Here is a 25980-nt window from a genome sequence, read left to right as displayed (position 1 = left end):
ATAAGTGCTTTTGATACTGGGCCATTTCCACCTTGCTGAATAGACCTTGTCAGCTCTGGCCCTCCCTTTTACTGGGACCCCACTCTTTAAATACCCCTCTGAAACCCCCCCCCCCCCCAACTCATGCATCTGATGAAGCGGGTCTTTGCCCACAAAAGCTTATGCTCCAAAATGTTAGTCTCTAAGGTGCCACAAGACTTCTTGTTGTTCTTTGGCCCTGATGTCTCCTATCAGAGCAGCTGTCTCCTGCTGGTATCCTGGTGCTGTTGATGGAACTGTCTAAAATGGGGCCTAGAGGTAAAATGTCATCTCTGAGTTGCAGGGGAATGCAGGCCCAGCGAACGTAAGGTGGCCCTCAAATTTTGCTGGCTGTGTAGCCTTTTATCTGTTTTCTTGGAGAGCAGAGATGGCCCCTAAAAGGGAAGGACCTGTATAGTTTGCTGGACCTTGTAGGGGAGCCCCAAGACCTGTAGCCATGCTCCCCTTTGCATAGAGGCCATGACCCTAGTGGCAGCATCTGCTGCATCCAGCACAGTCTGCAGTGCTGCCCTAGATACGAGCTTCTGCTCACCCACCACGGCATTAAACTCAGTTTTGTTCTCTGGTGGGACCAGTTCCGAGAAGCGAGATAAGGAGCTCACCATGTTATATGCATACCTGCTAACTAGCCCGCTGGTTAACAATCCTTAATTGAAGGCCACTGGTCGAATAAATCTTCCTGCCATATAAGTTTAGGCGTTTGGACTCTGTTCTTAGGGGAAGGGCCTTGAAATCCCTGTCTCTCCCTGTGGTTAGCTGCATCCACAACAAGGGAATCAGGGGGAGGGTTGGTAAAAAGATGTTCATTGCCCTGGGCAGGAACAAAGCACCAGCGCTCATTCCTTCTGGCTGCGGGTAGGCCAAGACTGGGGTCTGCCACAGTCTTTGCCATATTGGCAATTGTTTTAATAACGGGCAGTGCAACTCTCATGGGCTCAGATGCTGACAGGATGTCCGTAACCGGGTCCGTTTCGTCCCTGACCTCCTCTGCCTGCACATCAATTCTTGGTACGCCCTGCCAACCCCCATCACTGGGGATTTTGAGGACCCTCCCAAGGTCTCGTCTGGGGAGGACGACAGTCCCGCACCTTCCAAAGCTGTCAGCACGAGGGGGTTCAAATTTCCCTGTTTGTGTCCCCAGCACCGCGGTCTGTGGTGCCATGCTTGGCACCTGGAGAGGAGCGCCCCATAACAGTGTGGGTTGTGTTGCCAACATGATAGATTAGTTCAGCACCTGGAATGGCACCAGGCCTACCAGTGAAGTCACTAGCAGCACCATGGTCCCTGGTGCCTGCAAAGGCAGTGCCCAAAGTTAGGCCGGTGCCAAAGTCACCAAGGGCACTTCCAGCACCGTAAGTGCCTGAGACTGTTCTCGCAGTGGTGCAGCCAGTGAAGCTGACGCCGCCGTCCTTGGCACCTGGGGAGTGCCAGGCACCCTACTTGGGAGCCCCACGGCCTGCTCTTGTGTTTTGTGGACTGCCCACGAGGTCCAAAAAGGCCACTGGGGTGTGCCCTGGGAGGGCATCTGCCAGTACCCAACTGCAGGGGTGACAAGACTGGCACTGATATCCACTGCATTGTGATAACCTTGTACTCTTGCTTCAAACCGAGCTGGAGTAATAAAAGTCTGACACTGACTCCGATGCTGAAGACCACAGCAGTGCGACGGGGCCCGTGATGCATGCCGACTCCTGTGTACTTTGCACTGCATGGGGGCCCTGAAGGAGGTCACTGAAGGTTTGGCTTGCAGGGCTGGTTTGGGGTCAGGAACCGGGCTGATGCCCCTGGCAATTGTTCTGGTGCCTGCACCTAGGATAAGTGCTCCTGTGGTGAAGAGGACTCCCAGGGCAATGTCAGCCCCAGCACTGTTATCTGTAAGAGGCCCTGTGCCACACTGAATGCCTCCAGTATTGAAGGCAGCCTCAGAGACCATGGACTCTCACCTCTCGCCAGCATCGATGCCCGCACTTCATGACCCCAGTCCTAGTGCAATCTGGCAGGCGCCATAGAGGTTTCTCCATATTTCACCCTTTTGTGGGACCAGTCCCATTCTCACCTTTTTCTTGCAAGGCACCTGGGACTGACTTCTATGAAGCCATGAAGTGCTAGATGCCAACTCTTGGTCTCAGAGTCAGGAGCTTTCCGATGGTACCGACAGTGCTGGAGCGCTCTGCACTGATGATGCACCACTCTAAGCTCCCGCAGGAGAAGTGACCGGCCGCAAGGCTGCCTCCATCAGTAAAACCTTCAAGCGTTGCTCTCTATCCTTCAGAGTCCTAGGCTTGAAGGCCTTGCATATGGTACACAGTTATGGGAGATGTGCCTCACCAAGGCAGCTCAGACAAGTCTTATGGGGATCGCTTTGGGGCATTCATTTGCCACATTTTGATCAGGTTTTAAAACCTGGAGAGCTGGGCATCCCCTGGCACCAAAGCACCAAGACAGGTTAGAGTCCTGCCTCGGCTCACTAGCAGTTAAGTAAAACTATTTACAACTAAAAGGCAACTATCTAAACTAATTACCAACTAATTTACAAGTAATAGCTACCAGCCAACTACACAAGAAGTGAGAGAGCTCCAGCAACTGACAGCACGGTGAGAAGGAACTGAGCAGGGAAGTGGGTTGGGCAGTGCATATATGGGCGACCATATAGGCGCCACTCCAGGGGGGTGCCGCACCCACCCGCTGGGTACTGGCTAGGGCAAAAAGCTTCCGACAACTGGACATGCGCCAGCACACACCCAGCTTGGAATGCACATGAGCAATCACTTGAAGAATCTGGCAATCCTATGCATGGGCAACAGCAATCCAAACGTCCTGCAGGCCACACGTAGTTCTCCAATGGCCCATGTGCAGGCCTTCATGTTGCCCACTACTGCTTTACAAAGTCAGATTTCCAAGTGGACTGGAATGCCTTATGCTTATTTTCTGCACAGCTGTGAAGTTTTCAGAGAAGTTGGGTAGGAATTAGTTTGACCAAAGAACTCAATATAAAGTGTTTACTTGCTAAAAAAGGGCCTGTAGACCCTTAAAGTTGGAAACCCAATACAATACACCCTCAATTTAAGGGACTAATGGGGGGGAAGGGGTGTCCGTTAATGCTGAAAGTCCATTATAAACTAACAGTTATACCTCCCTTCACCCCTCCTGCCCCATTTTTCCCCTCACACCTCCATCTCCCTCTCCCAACCACCAGAAGAGGAGCTGAATACTGGCCTGGATCCTTCCACTCCTGCAGCTCTTAGTGTTGTGGCTCCTCTAGCTCCTGTCTCCAAGCCGCCCAGACAAAGGTAAAGCGCGGCCACCCCCCCAACCCAGCCTGCCAGTGGGCAGCAGCTTCCAATACTATGGCTGCTGCTCAGCGCCAATGCATACAGCAGCAGCTGGTTGCTGACATGCGCCACACACACAGGGCTGGGGGAGGAAAGCTCCTGCACCCCAGTGCAACATGCCCCCCCGCCCCCCCCCCCCGGCTCCTCTGGCCCTGGTTGCCCCAGCCACCGTGGTGGCCCCTCCAGCCCCAGTGGTCCCAGCTGCTCTGGGAGCTCCTCCAGCCCTGGTGGCAGCCCTGGTGAGTTTCCAGCATTTATTTGGGGGCAGGTATCAGACAGTGTCCTTTATATCAGGATCCATTAAATCAAAGGTTCTTCAGATCAATTTAATTTCCAGTACAGACTGACATTTGTAAGTACAGCGGACCAAAAAGAAAAAAAAATTGCAATAAAAACTGACAAACAGGATAGAAGGAAGGGGGTGAGAGGCGGGGGAATGTTAATTGTTCTGTCTGAGATAATTAAAAGCATCAAAGGAAGGGAAGCAGTCCTTGTAATGTGTGAGGTAGTTGATGTCCCTGTTCATACTATCTGTTAATGAGTCGAATTTGAATGTTCTCTAACTCAAATCTCTCACACTAATCTGTTCAATTCTCTGTTGCAGGACACAAATTCTCATGTCTTTAACAGAATGCCCCACTCCACTGAAGTGTTCACTGACAGGCTTATGTGAATTGAGTTTCTTGATGTCTGCTCTGAGTCTGTTTATTCTTCGGCAAAGGTTTTGGTCAGTCTGTTCAATGTACATAATGGCAGGGCATTGTTGGCACATAATAGCATATATAATGTTGCTAGAAGTGCACGAGAATGTTCCTTTGATCTTGTAAATAGCATGGTTAGGTCCAGTGACAGTATCCGCTGAGTAAATATGTGGACAAAGTTGGCAGTGAGGTTTGTTGCAAGGAACAGTTCCAGGATTAGTATTACTGTGGTGTAACCTGTGATTGCTTGTGAGAATCTCTCTCAAGTTAGGAGGTTGTCTATGGGAAAGGACAGGCCTTACACCTAGAGCCTTCTGGAGTGTAGCATCCTGATCCATGTGGATCCAGAAGGCTGTATGGGAAATGAAATTGATCTGAAGAAGTGGGTCTGTCCCACAAAACCTCATCACCAAATAAGTCATTTTGTTAGTCTTTAAAGTACTACATTTCTGCTGCTGTGTTTTGTTGGAGTACAGAATAAACGCAGCTACCTCTCTGTTACTAGTTAACACATAGTTAACACAAGAGACCATTCAATGTGAAGTGGCCTGTCGTGACCTCTGCAGTCATACGACAAAAAGAGTGGCATGACAGGGTTACAGTTTATTAAATATAACAAAGCGTCCTGTGGCACCTTATAGACTAACAGAAAAGTTTTGAGCATGAGCTTTCGTGAGCACAGACTCACTTCATCAGATGCTGGTCTTGGAAATCTGCAGGGCCAGGTATAAATAAGCCAGAGCAAGGGTGGGGATAACAAGGTTAGCTCAGGCAGGAAGGGTGAGGCTTACTACCAGCAGTTGATCTGGAGGTGTGAACACCAAGAGAGGGGAAGCTGCTTTTGTACTTAGCCAGCCATTCACAGTCTTTGTTTAAGCCTGAGCTGAGGGTGTCGAATTTGCAGATGAATTGTAGCTCAGAAATTTCTCTTTGGAGTCTGGTCTTGAAACTTTTTTGCTGTAGGATAGCTACTTTTAAGTCTGCTACTCTGTGGCTCGGGAGATTGAAGTGCTCTCCTACGGGTTTTTGTATATTGCCATTTCTGATAGCTGATTTGTGTGCGTTTATTCTTTTACGTAGAGATTGTCCAGTTTGTCCGATGTATATAGCAGAGGGGCATTGCTGGCACATGATGGCATAAATTATATTGGTAGATGTGAAGCTGAATGAACCCACCGTGGTGTGGCTGAACTGGTTAGGTCCTGTAACGGTGTTGCTGGTGTAGATATGTGGGCAGAGCTGGCAACGAGGTTTGTTGCATGGATGGGTCCCTGAGTTAGAGTGATTGTGGTGTGGTATATAGTTGCTGGTTAGGATTTGCTTCAGGTTGGCAGGATGTCTGTGGGCAAGGACTGGTCTGCCTCTCAAGGCCTGTGAAAGTGGGGGATCATTGTCCAGGATGGGTTGTAAATCCCTGATGATGCGCTGTAGAGGTTTTAGCTGAGGACTGTAGGTGATGGCTAGTGGTGTTCTGTTGGTTTTTCTCTTGGGCTTGTCCTATAGTAAGAGGCTTCATGGCACACCACTAGCTCTGTTGATGTGTTTTTTCACTTCCTCAGGTGGGTACTGCAGTTTCAAGAATGCTTGGTAGAGATCCTGTAGGTGTTTGTCTCTGTCGGAGAGGTTGGAGCAAATGCGGTTATATCTTAGTGCTTGGCTGTAGACAATGGATTGTGTGGTGTGTCTGGGATGGAAACTGGAGGCATGAAGGTAGGTGTAGCTGTCAGTGGGTTTACGGTACAGGGTGGTATTGATGTGGCCATCACATATTAGCACAGTTTATTAAATGATTAGTCAAGGCCATGATTTTTAGTTTCCAGCAGAGCAATGAATTGAAGCTCCCAGTATCAGGACTGATAAGTCAGACAGAGTGATCACTTTGTTTCAAAATTTCTTCTATAGAAATGCCATGGCCAGATATGATGTATCTACCTGGGTTAGGGCTGGGCGTAGGCCCAACTGTGATGACTACCTTAATGAGGCCAGCTGACACCTCTCCAATGCCACTCGAACTCAGAGACAACCTCACTTGGCTACACTGTTCAGCTGTATAAAGTATTAAATGCCATATAAAATATTGACAATACTGCATGTACACATGGTGCAGAACAACAGTTGCCATGGGAACGCTACATTTAAATCTCCATCTTAATACTATGTTACCTAACAAGAACACTGGATTTTGTGCATTATAAGCCATCAGAAGTTCTCCGGGAAAGGCATGCATAGGTGGCTATCCTAATCACACATAGGCCAGTTTGCAGGCACTAACAAGGAGAGAGCAATGCTATGGAATATTTCTAGACTTTGTCCTGCCAATGCTAGGGCCTACTGGCCCACAAGAACACATGGTAGGTGTTTGAGGCTATTTTCCAGAACTAGGCACTGAACCCACTAGCTGGTAGTCACTTACATCTCCACCAATCATGGCCAACGCAGTCTGCACACAAGGAGAAGGGAACCGGACAGCAGAGCCACTACGGCTCCTCCAAGGTTCAAGGGATGGCGTGGGAGCCTCTGAAAAGTAAGAGAAAATAAAGGCTAATTTTCAAACTCAGCTGCTAAAATAAACATTACACCTACACAGAATATGCCCCTCTGCCATACACGCTTCATAAAAACAACACAGGTGTGTTTTCACCAGAGTATAGAATACAAAGACATGAGAGGAAACAACACAACTTGGATACCATTTGTGTCAAGCATACAGCAGGTATAACACAATATAACAAAGCAGGAATTTTCAGTAACGTGCATGAAACTTATGAGTGCCTCAGATTCCCTCTGTACTTTGCATTGATATCCATTGGGGGCAAAAGGGTTGTCTTGCCTCTTGGGGAATAAGAGTAGACATGAGGTGTGTCACCTTGCTGGCTGGGAAGCAAAAACCGAGTCAAATAACTTCCTGGAACCTGCACAAACTGACCCACAGATCCCTTAAGAGTGCACAAGTCTCTACACCAGGAGTCTATTTCAGTTGGACACTCTGGGCAAAGCAGGAGTGCTGGAGCCCAGGGGCTCGGTCTCAGGTGTGGTGATGCTCAAGGGACTATTCTGAATAAAGAGTGGGTCCCCTTGGGAGTCAGGCACACCGAAGGAAGGGATTCCTCCAAAAGACCATTTCACAGCTGGGACTTAGCATAATTCCTGTCAATCCATGACATCAACTGTGGGAAGGTGGTGGGACCTATGCGTTTGGTCAAACATTTATTCTTTTAGAGATAAAGGAGCAGAAGTCACTGAGCTCCCAATACCATACCTATCTTTTGAAAGCTACTGGGCTTGGCTTTTCATGTCAAAACATCATTATCACTATTATTGGTTTTAAAAATTGGATACATTCAGATACAAATCAGTACATTACCAAAGTCCAAAGAGCCAAGTAATGCGAAAAGCAGTAACATTGATTTACAAAGGCTGTGAACATTTTTATACTGAAACTGGCTAGTTAAACTTCAGAACAGTTTTGTGACAGCAATCATTTCCTAAGCCAGACAGCTCGACTGGGATCTTACACTCACCCCAGAAATACTTCAGTATCTGCCCATCTGTCAGCTGCAGAGCTACTGCTCTGGTCTTTGGATTATAGCACAGGCTGATCACAACCTCATCCACAGGCGTAGACCAGCTAGAAGAAGGTACATGAGAGAATGTGACAATTCTGCAGTGGATATACATTCAGTGAACTGGATGTGCCTCTACATATAATGGGATGGGAAGAGAGAAGCTACCAAACACCCTTTTCTGACAGTGCAAGTTGGAAGTGAACAGACAGATAATATGCTGACAGAAGACTCTCAGTCTGCATAAGTCAAGTATCAGAGGGGTAGCCGTGTTAGTCTGGATCTGTAGAGCAACGAAGGGTCCTGTGGCACCTTATAGACTAACAGAAAAGTTTAGAGCATGAGCTTTCGTGAGTTAACTCACTTCTTCAGATGCTGGTCCTGGAAATCTGCAAGGCCAGGTATAAATAGGCCAGAGTAAGGCTGGGGATAACGAGGTTAGCTCAGTCAGGCAGGCTGAGTTGTATTGTCATCAGTAGATCTGGAGGTGTGAACTCCAAGAGAGGGGAAGCTGCTTTTGTATTTAGCCAGCCATTCACAGTCTTTGTTTAATCCTGAGCTGAGGGTATTGAATTTGCAGATGAATTGTAGCTCAGCAATTTCTCTTTGGAGTCTGTTCTTGAAATTTCTTTGCTGCAGGATAGCTACTTTTAAATCTGCTACTGTGTGTCCTGGGAGATTGAAGTGCTCTCCTATGGGTTTTTGTATATTGCCATTTCTGATGTCTGATTTGTGTGCATTTATTCTTTTACGTAGGGACTGTCCAGTTTGTCCGATGTATATGGCAGAGGGGCATTGCTGGCACATGATGGCATAAATTATATTGGTAGATGTGAAGCTGAATGAGCCCACAATGGTGTGGCTGATCCGGTTAGGTCCTGTAATGATGTTGCTGGTGTGTATATGTGGGCAGAGCTGGCAACGAGGTTTGTTGCATGGATGGGTCCCTGAGATAGAGTGACTGTGGTGCGGTGTATAGTTGCTTGTTAGGATTTGTTTTAGGTTGGCAGGTTGTCTGTGAGCAATGATAGGTCTGCCTCCCAAGGCCTGTGAAAGTGGGGGATCATTGTCCAGGATGGGTTGTAGATCCCTGATGATGCGCTGTAGAGGTTTTAGCTGAGGACTGTAGGTGATGGCTAGTGGTGTTCTGTTGGTTTCTCTCTTGGGCTTGTCAAGCCGAAACTTTTTTTAGGTTGGCAGGGTTGGGCTTGTCAAGCCCAAGAGAGAAACCAACAGAACACCACTAGCCATCACCTACAGTCCTCAGCTAAAACCTCTACAGCGCATCATCAGGGATCTACAACCCATCCTGGACAATGATCCCCCACTTTCACAGGCCTTGGGAGGCAGACCTATCATTGCTCACAGACAACCTGCCAACCTAAAACAAATCCTAACAAGCAACTATACACCGCACCACAGTCACTCTATCTCAGGGACCCATCCATGCAACAAACCTCGTTGCCAGCTCTGCCCACATATACACACCAGCAACATCATTACAGGACCTAACCGGATCAGCCACACCATTGTGGGCTCATTCAGCTTCACATCTACCAATATAATTTATGCCATCATGTGCCAGCAATGCCCCTCTGCCATATACATCGGACAAACTGGACAGTCCCTACGTAAAAGAATAAATGCACACAAATCAGACATCAGAAATGGCAATATACAAAAACCCATAGGAGAGCACTTCAATCTCCCAGGACACACAGTAGCAGATTTAAAAGTAGCTATCCTGCAGCAAAGAAATTTCAAGAACAGACTCCAAAGAGAAATTGCTGAGCTACAATTCATCTGCAAATTCAATACCCTCAGCTCAGGATTAAACAAAGACTGTGAATGGCTGGCTAAATACAAAAGCAGCTTCCCCTCTCTTGGAGTTCACACCTCCAGATCTACTGATGACAATACAACTCAGCCTGCCTGACTGAGCTAACCTCGTTATCCCCAGCCTTACTCTGGCCTATTTATACCTGGCCTTGCAGATTTCCAGGACCAGCATCTGAAGAAGTGAGTTAACTCACGAAAGCTCATGCTCTAAACTTTTCTGTTAGTCTATAAGGTGCCACAGGACCCTTCGTTAGTCTGCATAAGTGTCTCTGCAGAGTGATGTTAAATTTGGAGTAATTCAACAAACACCGTGAAAACAGTGAAAGTCCTGGCTCAAGTCCCCTACTGGCATGGTTCATGTGCCTGTCAGCAACACTTCACTGATCATGGTGCACTAAATGACTTGCTTTCATCATGAGTCTTGGGATGTACAGATGGGGTATTTTAATCCCCCCACCCTCTTCACAGATGGCCAGAGAATTTACAAAGCCTATAGTACAGCACATCCAGGCACAAATCAAATATGGTCCAGATCAGCCCACCTCACAGAATCGATCACATCATGTTGGGCACTGCCAGGTTTTAGTGGGCCCCCAGTACAGCAGATGTCCAGAACACACAGGGGCTTGTCTGTCCATGTTTCAGGCCCACAGTCTTTGAATCTAGGAGCTTTAGTAGGAAGAGAACTCGGACTAAACTTATCAGTAGGCCTTGGGCACCACAACAAATCATGGAGTCTTCCCAGCAAGATGCCTGGCTTTGGGGCTTGCTGAGAATTTCCTGGAGCACACTGGCAAGGCAGATGTGGTTGCAACTACAGTCCTCCCACTGGTTAACAGAAACCATTGTTTTCTTTCCAGTAATTTGACTTTTTTTAGCTGTTTTGTCCCTTCAAGTACTAAGCCATAGGATTGAAGGCATCTATGTATCCTTGAATGGAGAATACAAAGCAGCATTCATGAGCCTGGGTCTGTGCAAAGCAGCACTTCATGTCCCTTCACAAGAGTATATCAGGAAGGACAGACAGGACTAATTGGCACATTTTTGACTGTGAAGCAGTCTCCATGGCTGAAAGGGAAGATGATGGGAAGAAGAGCACCCACAGGGATAAAGCATTTTGAAAAACTCGAATTGCTGGAAGTTAAGTAACCTTTCCGAGTATATGTCCCCATCAGAGACTCTCAAGCAGTAATTCAAAAAGAGTTGAGTGCTCAGGAGGCAATTTTAAGACAGTTCAGAGGACTGAGTCACCAAAAGCGGTATCATCCCTGGAAGCAACTGCAGCAGCCTAATGCTCAACAAAGGTATGCATGGAAGACTAATCATAGAATACTAGGACTGGAAGGGACCTCAAGAGGCCATCGAGTCCAGCCCCGTGCCCTAATGGCAGGACCTTTTTAGGGATTAAAAAAAGTCCATGTTGGGGAGATCAGCACATGCGCTCTGCACCAGGTGCCTTCTCCTAGCAAACCCCCTCAGCTTCCCCCCTCAACTAAGTCGCAGTTCTACAAATTTTGGATAGAAGACTATTGTTCAATAATGCTGTTGAAGCAGACAGAGGTCTAGTGGAGTATGCTGTCATGTTGCATGGGAAGTACATCACAGCAGATAAATAACAGAGCTAAGATGCATCCAAGCTCACTTCGACAACCTTTGGTGGAAAAAAGGCCATCCCTTCAAACTGCACCAATAGCCTAGGAGAGATCCCAAAGATCTAAATCCTGTCAACCTAGAAGTAAAAGGTCCCTTCTAGTGTGCATTGTACAGTAAGCCCTCGATATACATGGCTTCAAGCTGCATGTAACTCACTTTAAGGTGAGTTAAGCATAACTGGACGCTGCTCTGCAGCCCCCTCTCTCAGCCACATGGGCTGTCAGCCTGACGACTGTACTGCGGGGGGAAGGCTTTAGCTGCAGGCAGCTAGGCAAGCTAAAAGCCTTCTCCTTGCCTTCCCCCAGGGGCACGGCTGTCAGCCTGCCAGCTGCACTGCAAGGGGAAGACAGGGAGAAGCAGCCAGAAAACTGACCAGCCCTGGCTGTAATAAGTGGGGACAGGGACAGAGCGAGTGGCTGGAAGCACTCTACCCAAGCTTGCTGACAGATCATGTACCTTTAAATCCAACTGCAAGTCTAAGATCTTTGAAACCAGTACCTCTCAGGACTGAATAGGGAAGAACAAACCAAGAATGGAAACATTTCCAATTCTTACAGTAAGTCTTGCGGGTACCAGGTTTTGCACTAGATAAGAGAAAACTGATTAGACTTTGTCCAAAACAGATGAGCTCCATGCTTGAGAGCTATCTAGACACCATGCTGTCAGATTGAGGCAAGAGGGACTGAAATGGATCAGGGTCCCTGAATTCTGCAAACAAAAGACCCTCTTCTAAGAGGAACAAAAAAGCAGTCAAATAGCACTTTAAAGACTAACAAAATAATTTATTAGGTGAGCTTTCGTGGGACAGACCCATTTCTTCAGACCATAGCCATACCAGAACAGACTCAAATAAACATATAAATATTTAAGTACTTAAATATTAAGTTCTTAAATATTGAGTTTGTTCTGGTATGGCTATGGTCTGAAGAAGTGGGTCTGTCCCACAAAAGCTCACCTAATAAATTATTTTGTTAGTCTTTAAAGTGCTACTTGACTGCTTTTTTGTTTTGATAGTATATAGACTAGCACAGCTCCCTCTCTGTTACTTTCCAAGAGGAAATTCCTCAGAGAGGTGAAGGCGTTTTGCATACCATTCTTGTCCTGGCCAGGATGGCACTATAACCCTTGCTCTTTCTTTACACTGTTTGAGGTCTTGAGAATTGGCGTAGAGATGGGGAAGCATACAGTCAGTTACTGGGACACTTATCAGGACATCTCACAATGAGTTTGGTGTGTATTCTCCATTTTTGATTGCTCAGAGCAAACAAAGATGTCTGCCTCTCAGGAATCCCACATTTGCCAAATTTTGTGGAAGACAGAATTTTTGAACTTCCACTCATGATCCCAAAGGATGTGTCTGCTCAGGGAATCTACAATTATATTTTGGAGTCCTGGAAGAGAGAGAGAGCGCGAGCTGAGATTTCAATCTGATGATAAATACAGAAACTCCAAAGCTTTAGCGACTCTGTGGCCCGTCAGCTGATATGACACATTGCTGCCTGATTGTCCATCATTATTCTGAAGAAATGGCCCTGTATGGTGTGAAGGAAATTAGGCAAACCTATTCTTATTGTTTTGAGCTCCAGAATATGTATAGTGAAACCACTTTGTGGACCACTTGCCTCAATCAACCCTAAAGAGCATGAGACTGGACATCCTGGGTCAAGAGGTTATGTGAAAGTGGCCCCTAAAGAGAATGTTTGTCTCATTTGAGGTCTAAGTCTTCTTTAGACCTCTGGAGGGCTAGGAAAGATGATGTGGGCTATACTGGAATGACCTAGATCACAATGATGTTTGAGACTCTCTGCTGCACATAACACATTCCAAGGGAATACAAGGTAGCTCTGAAATCCATTTGCGTGTGGAGGGAAAAAGCTGCATCGGCTAGATATCTTAAGTTTCTCAAAGTGAAGGTCTGTACGTTGCACCTCTCTCATGAGCTTAGAGGCCTGCAACCAGCATGCTTTTTGCACAGACACAGTCCTGGCCAGAAACGTAGAGACCACATCCACAGCATTTAAGATAGCTTGGAGACAGGTCTTGGAAAGAGAGATAACAGACTGGAGTGGCTCACTCTGTCCTACAGCAAACATTCAGTAACTTAACTGATCTTACACTATAGGTTGAACCTCTCTAGTGCAGCACTCATGGAACCTGACTGTTGCCAGATTAGAGTTTAAAGAACCATGGCAGGTCAAGATTACCTAACAGCATTATCACTCACACTGCTTAAGAGGCTCTTAAAAGGCATTTTGGGGTAAATTACAGCTAAACAGCAGCACAAAACACAGAGCTGGGACTGGTGACTGTAAAACTTCAGGGGACCAAGGGAAACTTGGCCACATCCATGGTAAGTTCATATCCAGCTAACTAAAATCATGCTGGACCATGGATGTTGCTGGATGAGAGAGATTCAACCTGTACATGATGTAGTCATAGTTCTCCAACAGGGTTTGTTAGTTTGACACATGGAATTGAAGTCATCAAGGAGTTGCATTTCCTGCCCAGGAGGTCAAAACTCTTGGACTCCTTCTTGTAAAGAGACCACCTGGAATTGACCTGCTTATTCCTTTCACTAGCCATGTCCATTACCAGGGAAATGGGACTGAAGAACAGTGGATGGAACACAACAATTATCCTTTTCTCTTCATTCCCCCTGAAGCATCTAGCATAGGCACTGGTGGAGGACAAGCTCTTGAGATTGATAGACCACTGATCTGATTAGAGAAGAATCTGGATGGTGCTGGAGAGCTATGATGTCTACCAGACTGAGCTGGTACTGAGGCTTTCTGAAGCCGCGACAGTGAGAGTGGTACACTGGGGAGGCTTGCACGGGAGCTTGTCTAACCCCATAATACAAGAGAAGCGATGGTATCAGAGCATGCATAGGAGGCCTGTACATCTCAGTGCCTGGAAATGCTAGACAGCACTCGAGATCAGCTACTCCATCTGTCTGTCTTTTTGGAATTGTGTCCACATGATGCTTCTTGTGCAGTAATGAGCTTGAATGTAGCATTAGCTGTACCCCTTAAGGCATGGTTTCCTAAACATGGGGGGGCCACGAAGAAATTCCAGGAGGGGGGACGTGAGGCAACCCAGCCCCCTCCCCCATTTATACCCCCCCACCTGGCCTTTGCTTCCAGCTCTCAGTCCCTGTCACTTTATGTGGGTGACCTGGCACAGACTCCATAAAAATCAGGCAGCCAGCAAAGATCCACGTGGAGCTAGTTGCCTCCTGCAAAGATGAGTGAGTGTGGGTTGACAGGGAGGAAGATGGGATTAGATGAAAGGTTGAGGGTGCCTGGCTCAGGTGAGGGGGATGGGGTAAGAGTGGGTGCTGGTGGTGCCTGGCTTTGTGGGATGGGAGGGGCTCAGGTGGGCAGCTCATGGGGCTTGTAGGACTTGGGCGGCCGGTCGACTTGTGGGAATTGCAGTGCTTGGGCAGCTGGCTCTGTCATTGCTGGGTTCAGGCAGCTTGGGCTGGCAGCTGGCCCTGGCAGAGCAGGGCTTGGACGACTGGGCCCTGGCAGCATGGGGCTTGGGCTGGCAGGCAGGTGGCTGGCCCCAGCAGCATGTGGCTCAGATGACTTGGGGTGGTAGGCAGGTGGCTGGACCTGGCAGCATGAAGCTTGGGCAGCTGGCCCATGGCTGGGGCAGCTGGCTGGTACGTGGGCAGCTGATCCCAGCAATGTAGGGCTCACACAGCCAGTGGATGCACAGGCAGCTGCCTGGCAGCATGGGGTACAGGTAGATGGCCAGCTGGGGCTCAGGTGGGCAGCTCTGGCAGCACAGGTGGCTGGCATGGGGCTCAGGGAGGTAGCCAGCTGGGTCCAAACCAGGCACCTACAAGGGGCCAAGAAAAACTATTTGTGCTTATTTTTAATTTTAAACAACATTTTTATATCAAGTTTGTGTTTAAATTATGAACTGAATTCGTTGTTAAAGAGGGGTTGGACGATGGTAAAGGGTGGGGGGCATTAAGGTTTCTCAAAAATCAAAGGGGGGTGTGATGCCAAAAAGTTTGGAAACCACTGCCTTAAGGGATCTAAGGTTCCCTTGGAATTTGATACTACCTCTTCTTAAGCCCTCAGGAAAGTCAAACACAGCTGCTTCTTAGGACTCCTGGCTTTTGTAGGTGCTACTGCCACCATCATCACCTGAAATGTTGAGGTTGATGAGTGCAGAAGAAATCATATCCCAGTGGGGCTAGAGATTAGTGTATTAGAAGACCTTTACTTTAATGCCTCTATCTTTCCAAGATCTGCCTGTACATGACTTACTAGCTGACAGAATGAAGGTATCTCCTAGGAAGCTGAGCAAGTTTGAATGCACATTGCTATGGGGAAAAGACTGTTGGCCAGTGCTCCCTGTAAGTTGAGTGCTTGAATGTCCATCCAGCTGATGAGCAGAGTGCCCACTGCCAGCAGCATATGGTTCTATTGTGATAAACGCCCTGGTGCATATAAAGAGAAGTTACCCACTTGGGTGGTAATCATGGTTTTTCAAGATGTGTTCCTGTGGGTACTCCATAACAGGTGTCAGGCCAGCCCTGGCACCGCAGATCAGAGATTTTCAAAGCAGTTGCTGCTTGGATTGAGCATGTGCGGAAGCGCACTGGGCCTTTCGTGAGCTTCTAGTCACTTGCGCAATCCTGTCTGAGCCAGTTCCTTGAAGCCACCTCATAATACACATCTGAAAGACATAACGAGACAAATGCCGAAGCGGGGAGGACGGGTGGGTAGTGAAGCACCCACGGGAACATCTCAAAGAACCATCGTTATCACTCAGGTGGGTAACTTCTCTTTCTTCGAGTGGTCCCCGTGGGTGCTCCATATCAAGTGACTACATAGCAGTGGCTCCCCCAGAAACATAGAGATGAGTACCAGCATTAGATGTCAGTAGCCACCGAGAGTACAGCTGTTGAGAGGCTCATGTCTCCAACCATCTGGTAACGTATGGCATAATGCTAGGTGAAAGGGTCAGAGAACCACGTCACTGCTCGGCAAATGTCCTTCAAAGGGAAGCCCTTGAAAAAAGCCATAGATGCTGCCATCACCCTAGTACAGTTAGCTTTACGGGGGACAGGTAATGCTGTCTTCTGCAAAGAAAAACACAGTTATGAACGACATGATAACGTTCGAGATTCTCTGTGATGAAAGCACCTCGCCCTTAGATCTCTGTGCAAGAGATAGTAATAGCCTGTCTGTTTTTTGGAAGGGCTTTGTTCTTTCTCGGCAGAACACTAAAGCTCTTCTCACATCCAGAGAATGCAGTCTCGTCTCCCTACTGGAAGTATATGGTCTCAGGTAAAAAGACAGAAGCACGATGGAGTTTGTTTGTTTGGAGTGCTGAGCTGAGTGTTTGTTTGTTTGAAAGGCCGTGTGCTCAGGCAGGCAGGCAGGCAGTTGGAAGCTGATTGTGTTTGAATTGAAACACCGTGTGCTGATTGGCTGAGCTGTAGGCAGAGGGAGGAGCTCTCAGGGAGGCTGAGCACTTAAACCCTGCTAGTAAGCGACCAGGGAGCTTTGCGACTGGGTGCTCGCGAACAGGGTGCGTGCTAACAGGAGGGAGTTTTGAGAGGCTCTCCTGGAGGAGGAGAAGGAAGGAGCAAACTAAAGCGCCTTGGGGTAAGTGGCTGCTTATATTTGGAGGTTTTGGGCTTGTGTGTTTGTTTGGAGTGCTGAGCTGAGTGTTTGTTTGTTTGAAAGGCCGTGTGCTCAGGCAGGCAGGCAGGCAGTTGGAAGCTGATTGTGTTTGAATTGAAACACCGTGTGCTGATTGGCTGAGCTGTAGGCAGAGGGAGGAGCTCTCAGGGAGGCCGAGCACTTAAACCCTGCTAGTAAGCGACCAGGGAGCTTTGCGACAGGGTGCTCGCGAACAGGGTGCATGCTAACAGGAGGGAGTTTTGAGAGGGGAGTTGAGAGGGGGAGCTTGGAGGGAGTCAGTGACTTCTATTGCCCTTAAACTAAATCCTTTATAACAACTTCTATCTGAAACATTTAATTAACCCTCATATATAACTAGAGTAGGAAATGGAGGCAGAAGCCCAGCAGCAGAGTGGGGGCTATCTTGTTTATTGTGTCGAGTGCAGTATGTATAACTACCTACCCTGTGGGCGGGTGGCGTATGTGTGCGCTCGATGCAAGGAGCTCCTGGCCCTCAGAGACCGAGTGCGTGCTTTGGAGGCCAGGGTGGCTGAACTGGAGGAGCTAAGGAAGGCAGAGGTGTTTGTGGATGAGACTTTCCGGGACATAGTAGGGCTGTCCCACCTCCAATCTGACAGTCCTGATGCTGTTACGGAGGATGAAAGGCTCAGGGAAGGAGAGCAGTCAAGGGGAGCAGAGGGAAACCATCCCATAGTTGGGACCTCCTTCCAGAGGGTGCTGTTGTATCCTCTCGTGCCGAGGATACTTCTCCGGGGGAGGGAGCGCCAGCTGTTAGGAAGAAGCAGGTTTTAGTAGTGGGGGATTCGATCATTAGAAATATAGATAGTTGGGTTTGTGATGACCGGGAGAACCGTATGGTGACTTGCCTGCCTGGTGCGAAGGTTGCGGATCTCTCGAGGCATCTAGACAGACTTATGGGCAGTGCTGGGGAGGAGCCGGTTGTCGTGGTACATGTTGGTACCAATGACATAGGGAAGGGCAGAAGAGATGTTCTGGAGGCCAAATTTAGGTTACTAGGAAAGAGACTGAAATCCACAACATCTTTGGTGGCATTCTCTGAAATGCTTCCAGTTCCACGCGCAGGGCCAGATAGACAGGCAGAACTTCAGAGTCTCAATGCGTGGATGAGACGATGGTGTAGGGAAGAGGGGTTTAGATTTATTAGGAACTGGGGACACTTTTGGGGTACGGGGAGCCTATACAGGAATGATGGGCTCCACCTAAATCAAGGTGGATCCAGACTGCTGGCATTAAACATTAAAAAGGTCGTAGAGCAGTTTTTAAACTAAGAGGTGGGGGAAAGCCGATTGGTGCGGGGGAGCACCTGGATCGGATGGAGACTTCTCTTACACAAGGCTCCACAGATAGGGATTCCCTAGAAGTTAGTCAGATAGGGAACGTGGGAAATAATATATGGGCAAGATCAGATGTGAAACAATCGTGCATAAAAAAATCCAACGCGTCTGTGAAAGGCGGACATATAAATAGTGGTAGTTTTCTAACATGCTTTTACACTAATGCTAGGAGTCTGTCTAATAAGATGGGTGAACTGGAGTACCTCATATCAAAGGAGGAAGTTGACATAATAGGCATCTCAGAAACATGGTGGAATGAGGACAATCAGTGGGACACTATCATACCGGGATATAAATTATATCGGAAAGACAGAACAGGTCGTGCGGGTGGCGGAGTGGTACTATATGTGAAGGATAATACAGAATCAAATGAAGTAAAAATCCTAAAGGAATCAAAATGTTCCATAGAATCATTATGGATAACAATTCATTCCTCTAATATGAATATGGCATTAGGAATATATTACCGACCACCTAACCAGGACAGTGATAGTGATGCTGAAATGATAAGGGAGATTAGAGAGGCTATCAAAATAAAAAACACAGTAATAATAGGAGATTTCAATTATCCCCATATTGATTGGGTGCATGTCACCTCAGGACGGGATTCAGAGATTAAATTTCTTGATGCCTTAAATGACTGCTTCTTGGAGCAGCTAGTACAGGAACCCACAAGGGGAGAGTCGATTCTCGATCTAGTCTTGACTGGAACGCAGGATCTGGTCCAAGAGGTAACTGTTATTGGACCGCTTGGAAATAGTGACCACAATATAATAACTTTTAATATTCCTGTGTTGGGAAGAACACCGCAGCGGTCAAACACTCTGGCATTTAATTTCAAAAAGGGGAATTACACTAAAATGAGGCAGCTAGTTAAAGAGAAACTAAAAGGTAGAGTAATTAAACTAAAATCCCTGGAAGCTGCATGGAAACTGTTTAAAGACACCATACTAGAGGCCCAACTTAAATGTATACCCCAAACAAAAAAACACAGTAAGAGACCTAACAAAGAACCACCATGGCTTAACAGCCATGTTAAAAAGGCAGTGAGAGAGAAAAGGGCAGCTTTTAAAAAGTGGAAGTCAAATCCTAGTGAGGAAAATAGGAAGGAACATAAACACTCCCAAATTAAGTGTCATAATGTAGTGAGAAAAGCCAAAAAAGAGTTTGAGGAACAGCTAGCCAAAAATTCAAAAAACGATAGTAAAATGTTTTTTAAATACATTAGAAGCAGGAAGCCTGCTAAAAAAGCAGTGGGGCCCTTGGATGATAAAGATATAAAAGGAGCGATCAGGGAAGACAGTGCCATTGCGGAGCAATTAAATGATTTCTTTGCTTCAGTCTTCACGGCTGAGGATGTTACAGAGGTTCCTAAATCTGAGCCAGCCTTTTTAGGTGACAAATCTGAGGAACTCACTCAGATTGAAGTGACATTAGAGGAGGTTTTGGAATTAATTGATAAGCTAAATAGTAACAAGTCTCCAGGACCAGACGGCATTCACCCAAGGGTTCTGAAAGAACTCAAATGTGAAATTGCGGAGTTAACAACAGTGGTTTGTAACCTATCCTTTAAATCCACTTTGGTACCAAATGACTGGAAGACGGCCAATATAAACACCAATATTTAAAAAAGGCTCTAGAGGAGATCCTGGCAATTATAGACCGATAAGTTTAACATCAGTACCAGGCAAATTAGTAGAAACACTAGTAAAGAGTAAAATTGCAAGGCACATAGGAGAGCACGAATTGTTGGGCAAAAGTCAGCATGGTTTCTGCAGAGGGAAGTCGTGTCTAACTAATCTACTAGAATTCTTTGAAGGGGTTAATAAACATGCGGACAAGGGGCACCCAGTGGACATAATATACCTAGATTTCCAGAAGGCCTTTGACACGGTCCCACACCAAAGGCTTTTATGTAAATTAGGTGGTCATGGGATAGGAGGAAAGGTCCTTTCATGGAACGGGAATTGGTTAAAAGACAGAAAACAAAGGGTGGGAATAAATGGTAAATTTTCACAATGGAGGAGGGTAACTAGTGGTGTTCCCCAGGGGTCAGTCCTGGGACCGATCCTGTTCAACTTGTTCATCAATGATCTAGAAAATGGTGTAAGCAGTGAGGTGGCAAAGTTTGCAGATGACACCAAGTTGTTCAGGACAGTCAAAAGCAAAAGGGATTGTGAAGAACTACAAAAAGATCTCAGCAAACTGAGTGATTGGGCAGCAAAATGGCAAATGAAATTTAATGTGGGTAAGTGTAAGGTAATGCATGTTGGAAAAAATAACCCAAATTACACGTACTACATGATGGGGTCAAATTTAGCTACGACAGATCAGGAAAGGGATCTTGGAGTTATAGTGGATAGTTCTCTGAAGACATCCATGCAGCGTGCAGCGGCAGTTAGTAAGGCAAATAGGATGTTAGGAATTATTAAAAAAGGGATCGATAATAAGACAAAAGAGATCATACTTCCCCTATATAAAACTATGGTACGCCCACATCTCGAGTACTGCGTGCAGATGTGGTCTCCTCACCTCAAAAAAGATATATTGGCATTAGAAAAGGTTCAGAAAAGGGAGACTAAGATGATTAGGGGCTTGGAAAGGGTCCCATATGGGGAGAGGCTAGAGAGACTGGGACTTTTCAGTTTGGAAAAAAGGCGATTGAGGGGCGATATGATAGAGGTATATAAAATCATGAATGGTGTGGAGAAAGTGAATATAGAAAAATTATTTACCTTTTCCCATAATACAAGAACTAGGGGACACCAAATGAAATTGATGGGTAGTAGGTTCAAAACTAATAAAAGGAAATTTTTCTTCACGCAGCGCACAGTCAACCTGTGGAACTCCTTGCCCGAGGAGGCTGTGAAGGCCAGGACTCTATTAGGGTTTAAAAAACAGCTTGATAAATTTTTGCAGGTTAGGTCCATAAATGGCTATTAGCCAGGGATAAAGTATGGTGCCTCAGCCTTCATAACAAGGGCAGGAGATGGATGGCAGGAGATAAATCACTTGATCATTGTCTTCTGTTCTCCTTCTCTGGGGCACCTGGCATTGGCCACCGTCGGCAGATGGGATGCTGGGCTCGATGGACCTTTGGTCTGACCCAGTATGGCCATTCTTATGTTCTTATGTTCTTATGATCAACTCATTCAAGTGGAACTCGAGCGTGACCTTTGGGACAAAGGCAGCGTGCAATCAAATTGTCACTGCCTCCTTGGTAAATATTGTATACGGTGGAGAGGCCAGGAGGGCAGCCAGTTCACGAACTCAACGAGCAGATGTGACAGCCAAAATGAACACTGTTTTTAAGGTAAGGAGATGTAATGGAATAGTTGCTAATGGTTCAAATGAAAGTCTGGATATTGTATCTACAACGGGGTCTAGACTCCAAGGTGGTGATATAGGTTTACAAGGAGGGTATAGGTTGGTGAGACCTTTTAGGCAACATGCCGTAGTCATGTGTGCAAATACTGATGTCCCATCCATTCTGTGTCTAAAAGCCAAGATGGCTGCTATGATGGCAGAGCAAGTCCTCTTGTTTAAGATAAAGTAAGTAGTCCAGAATGGATTGTACGGGGGCTTCTTCTGGATGCATGCCCCGTGTGGAGCATTTCCACTTCTATGTTTAAGTCTCTCTTGTGGAAGTTTGCTGGTTGTGCATCAAAATGCGTCTGACCTGTTCAGAGCACGAGGCCTTTGAGGGATCGAACCAATTATAAGCCAAGCCATGAGGTGAAGTATGTACAACTGCAGGTGCATCAATAACCTGCGGTTCTGAGTGCGCAGGTTTGGAACGATAGGGATCGACTGTGGAGGGCATGCTGACATGCACTGCATGATCAGGAACCAATGTTACTGAGCCCATGCCGGAGCTGTGAGGATCAGATTGGCTCCCTCCAATCTGGCTTTCTCCAACAGTTTGTGGATGAGGACCACTGGGGGAAAGGCATATAAGAGAGGGCCTTTCCAAGGGATAAGAAAAGTATCGCTGAGAGACCCCACCCCCCATGACTGCTCTGGAGCAATAAAGGCGGCATTTCTTGTTGCTGTAGGTTGCAAACAAGTCTGGATGGAGTGCCCCAAGACAAAAAAATAAGATGGAGAACGCTGGACCATATCTCCCACTTGTGGTCCGGTGCAAATTCTCTGCTCAGGTGATTGGCCTTGACATTGTTCACCCCAGGTAGGTATAAGGCCACCAAAGCTATACAAATTCTGTATGCACCTGTTCCATAATCGGAGGACCTCCACACAAAGAGAGTGGGATCTCACTCCCCCTTGCTGATTTATATAATACATTGTGGCAACACTGTCGGTGAATATTCTTACCCAGGCCCCTCCAATGCAAGGCAGAAAGTGCTTGCAAGCATTTAACACTGCTCTTAGTTCCACAAGGTTTATATGAAGGGCCATTTCCCATTGAGACCATCGGCCCTGGACTGACATGTTGCCCATATGTGCACCCCAGCCCACGCTGGATGCATCGGTGGCTATGGATACAGCAGGTTGGAGCAGGTGAAAGGGGACCCCAGATAGCAGATAGCTGGGTCTCATCCACCACTGCAGGGACTGCAATAGCTGTGTGGTTGGGGATATTCATTTGTGACTTGTGTGCCTCACAGGCACATAAATGGTTGCCAGCCAATGTTGTAGGTACTGGAAGTGCAGCCTAGCATTCTGAACAACACACTTATTGGCAGCGATATGACCCATCAATTATAAACAGGTCATTACCTGCACCGCGGGGTTGCAAATGAGTACCTCAATTAAGGGCTGGATCGCTTGGAAGCGCTGGACAGGTAAGTATACTCTTGCTGGTATGGAGCTGAAATGAGCCCCTATGAACTGTATGTTCTCTGTGGGCACTGTTGTATTCTGTAAATTGACTACGAGGCCCAGGGATTGGAATATCTCCATGGTGACAGATATCACCCGGAGGATGTCCAATGCAGAGCGCCCTTTGAGAAGGCAGTCATCCAGGTACAAGAATATTAGAACGTCTCAACAAGGTAAGTATGCTGACACCACTGCAAGGGTCTTTGAGAAAACTCTGGGTGCTGTTGAAAGGCCAAAGGGCCGTACCCTGTATTGAAAGTGTTCCGGTTTATGGTGGGAACAGATGAAGCATCTGTGAGCCGGGCGATTGTTATATGAAAGTAAACACCCTGCAAGTCAAGGGCTGTGAACCAATCTCCCACATCCAGCACAGCAGTTATGGAAGCAAACAGTATTCATTTTGAAGCACTATTTGCACAGGCAGCAGTTTAATGCCCATAGATCCAAGATGCGTCTCCATCCCCGTCTTTTTCTCCATGAGGAAGTGATGGGAGTAGAAGCCTTTCCCTCTGAATTTGTGAGGTATTCGCTCCACTGCTCCTATCACAAGGAACCACTTGTTTTAACAGGTGTCCCTGAAGAGGGACAGGGTGGGCAGAGTAGTGGGGGTATTGCACAGAACAGTATGGCACAGCCCGCTGAGATTATTTCCAGCACCCACTTGTCTGTAGTGATCTTGAACCGCTGATGGTAAAAGGAGAGTAGCTGATAATGAAAGAGATGTCCATGTTAGGCCATGGAGATGGTAGGGCAGGCCTCGACGGACAAGTCAAAGTGGCTGCCTTGGGTTTTGCAGAGGTGGATTGCATCGTTGTTGGTTATGCCTCCTAGGCAGCCTATGGGGTTGTCCGCATTGATCACAGACCCTCTGCCGATAAGATTGCTGTGGGTACAGGTAATTGTATAATCTCTGATATGGGTAAGATGTCTTCCTTTTGTATGGCAGAGTATACATCCGTAAAGTTCAGTATTGTTCAAGAATCTTCACTAGAATGTGATACAGTATCTGTAGCCTCTGCATATAATTTGCTTTTGTCAAAAGGCAGGTCTTCGACCTTGGCCTGTAATTCTTAAAGTACCCCGGAGGTCTAGAGCCAGGATACTCACCTCAGAATCACTGCTGTCACTGTGGAACATGCAGCAGTGCCAGCAACATCCAAGGCTATCTGTACACCTGTATGAGATGCTGCGTAACCCTCTTGGGCAATTGCCTTAAGAATAGGTTTCTTGGAATCTGGTAAGTAATCCATGAGGGTCGTTAGTTTCGTATAGTTATCGAAGGCATGATTAGACAAATGCGCAGCATAGCTAGCCATGTGCAGTAAGAAGGTAGAAGAGGCACAGACTTTTCTCATGAACAGGTCCAGCTTTTTGGCATCCTTGTCGGAGACAGTGGATTTATATTGGGGTGCCTTAGATCTCTTCTGTGATTATACCACCAGCAAGTTAGGCTGAGGATGGTTAACTAAAAATTCCATCCGCTTGGAAGGCACAAAATACTTTTTGTCAGACCTCTTGTTAGTGGCTGGGATGGAGGCAGAGGTTTGCCAGATGTTATTTGCTGCCTCTCATACAGCATCATTACTGGGATGGCAATCTTGGATGGTGCTGGAGGTCTCAAGTTCTTTAAAAGTTTGGCCCTGGTTCTCATGGGAGACTTTGATCATCCAGACATTTGTTGGGAGACCAATACATCAGCACACAGACAATCCAAGAAGTTTTTGGAGACTACTGGGGATAACTTCTTGGTACAAGTGCTGAAGGAACTGACCAGGGCCGTGCACAACTTGACCTGTTGCTCACAAACAGGGAAGAACTAGTAGAAGAAATAAAAGTAGGGGGGAACCTGGGCTGCAGTGACCACGAGACTGTAGATTTCAGGATCTGGATGAAAGGAAGAAGGGTGAACAGTAACATACAGACCCGTGATTTCAGAAGAGCAGACTTTGACTCCCTAAGAGACTGGACGAGCAGGATCCTTTGGGAAACGAAGATGAAGGGGAAAAGAGTTGAAGAGAACTGGAAGTATTTTAAAGAAGTCTTACTGAAGGCACAGGAACAAACAATCCCACTGCGTAGTAAGAAATGCAAACATGGTAGGCAACCAGCCTGGCTTAACAGGGAAATCCTTAGTCAGCTTAAATTCAAAAAGGATGCATACAAGAAATGGAAACGTGGACAGTTGACTAAGGAGGAGTATAAACATACAGCTGGAGAATGCCGGGCAGTAATCAGGAAAGCGAAAGCAGACTTGGAACTCCAGCTGGCAAGGGATGTGAAGGGTTTCTACAGGCATGTGAACAATAAACAAGTTATCAGAGAAGGTGTGGGGCCATTACTGGATGAGGGAGGTAACCTAGTGACAGATGATGCAGGAAAAGCTGAAGTACTCCACGTCTTTTTTGCCTCAGTCTTCACAGACAAAGTCAACTTCCCAATGACGGTCCTAGATGATGCAGTAGGTGAAGGTGGAGGACAGCCACCTGTGGGGAAGGAACAAGTTCTGAGGTATCTAGAAAAACTAGATGTGCACAAGTCCATGGTCTGGATTTAATGCACCCCAGGGTACTGAAGGAATTGGCAGAGGTCATTGCTGAACCTTTGGCCATTATCCTTGAAGACTCTTGGAGATCAGGGGAGACACCAGATGACTGGAAGAAGGCAAATGTAGTGCCCATCTTTAAAAAAGGAAAGAAGGACAATCCAGGGAACTATAGACCCGTCAGCCTTACCTCAGTCCCTGGGAAAATAATGGAGAGAATCCTCAAGGAATCCATTTTGGAGTCCTTGGAAGAAGGGAAAGTGATCAAAAGTAGCCAACATGGATTCACCAGGGGCAAGTCCTGCCTCAACAATCTGATCAGCTTCTATGACAAGGTAACAAGCTCTGTGGACATGAGGAAGTCAGTAGATGTGATATATCTCGACTTCAGCAAGGCTTTTGATACGGTCTCCCACAACATTCTTGTACATAAGTTAAGGAAATATGGATT

At 46.8% G+C, this 25980-nt stretch overlaps 1 protein-coding gene across 5 annotated transcripts in view; it reads right to left on the bottom strand.

Moving 5' to 3' along the window:
- ELP1 (elongator acetyltransferase complex subunit 1) overlaps positions 1–25980 on the bottom strand; it is a 167001-nt gene that overhangs the window by 85343 nt on the left and 55678 nt on the right. For all 5 annotated transcript variants that reach the window (XM_074994466.1, XM_074994465.1, XM_074994467.1 and 2 more), the window contains 2 exons: positions 7594–7700; positions 6486–6589 (listed from right to left, as the gene is read on the bottom strand). In XM_074994466.1, coding sequence (XP_074850567.1) covers positions 6486–6589; positions 7594–7700 — 211 coding nt within the window. The remainder of the gene's footprint in view (positions 1–6485; positions 6590–7593; positions 7701–25980) is intronic.

Source organism: Carettochelys insculpta, chromosome 5 (genome assembly GCF_033958435.1).
Source record: "Carettochelys insculpta isolate YL-2023 chromosome 5, ASM3395843v1, whole genome shotgun sequence".
Taxonomy (NCBI): Eukaryota; Metazoa; Chordata; order Testudines; family Carettochelyidae; genus Carettochelys; species Carettochelys insculpta.
The sequence above is the reverse complement of the archived record's forward strand: the minus strand, read 5'-3'. Positions and strand labels throughout refer to the sequence as shown.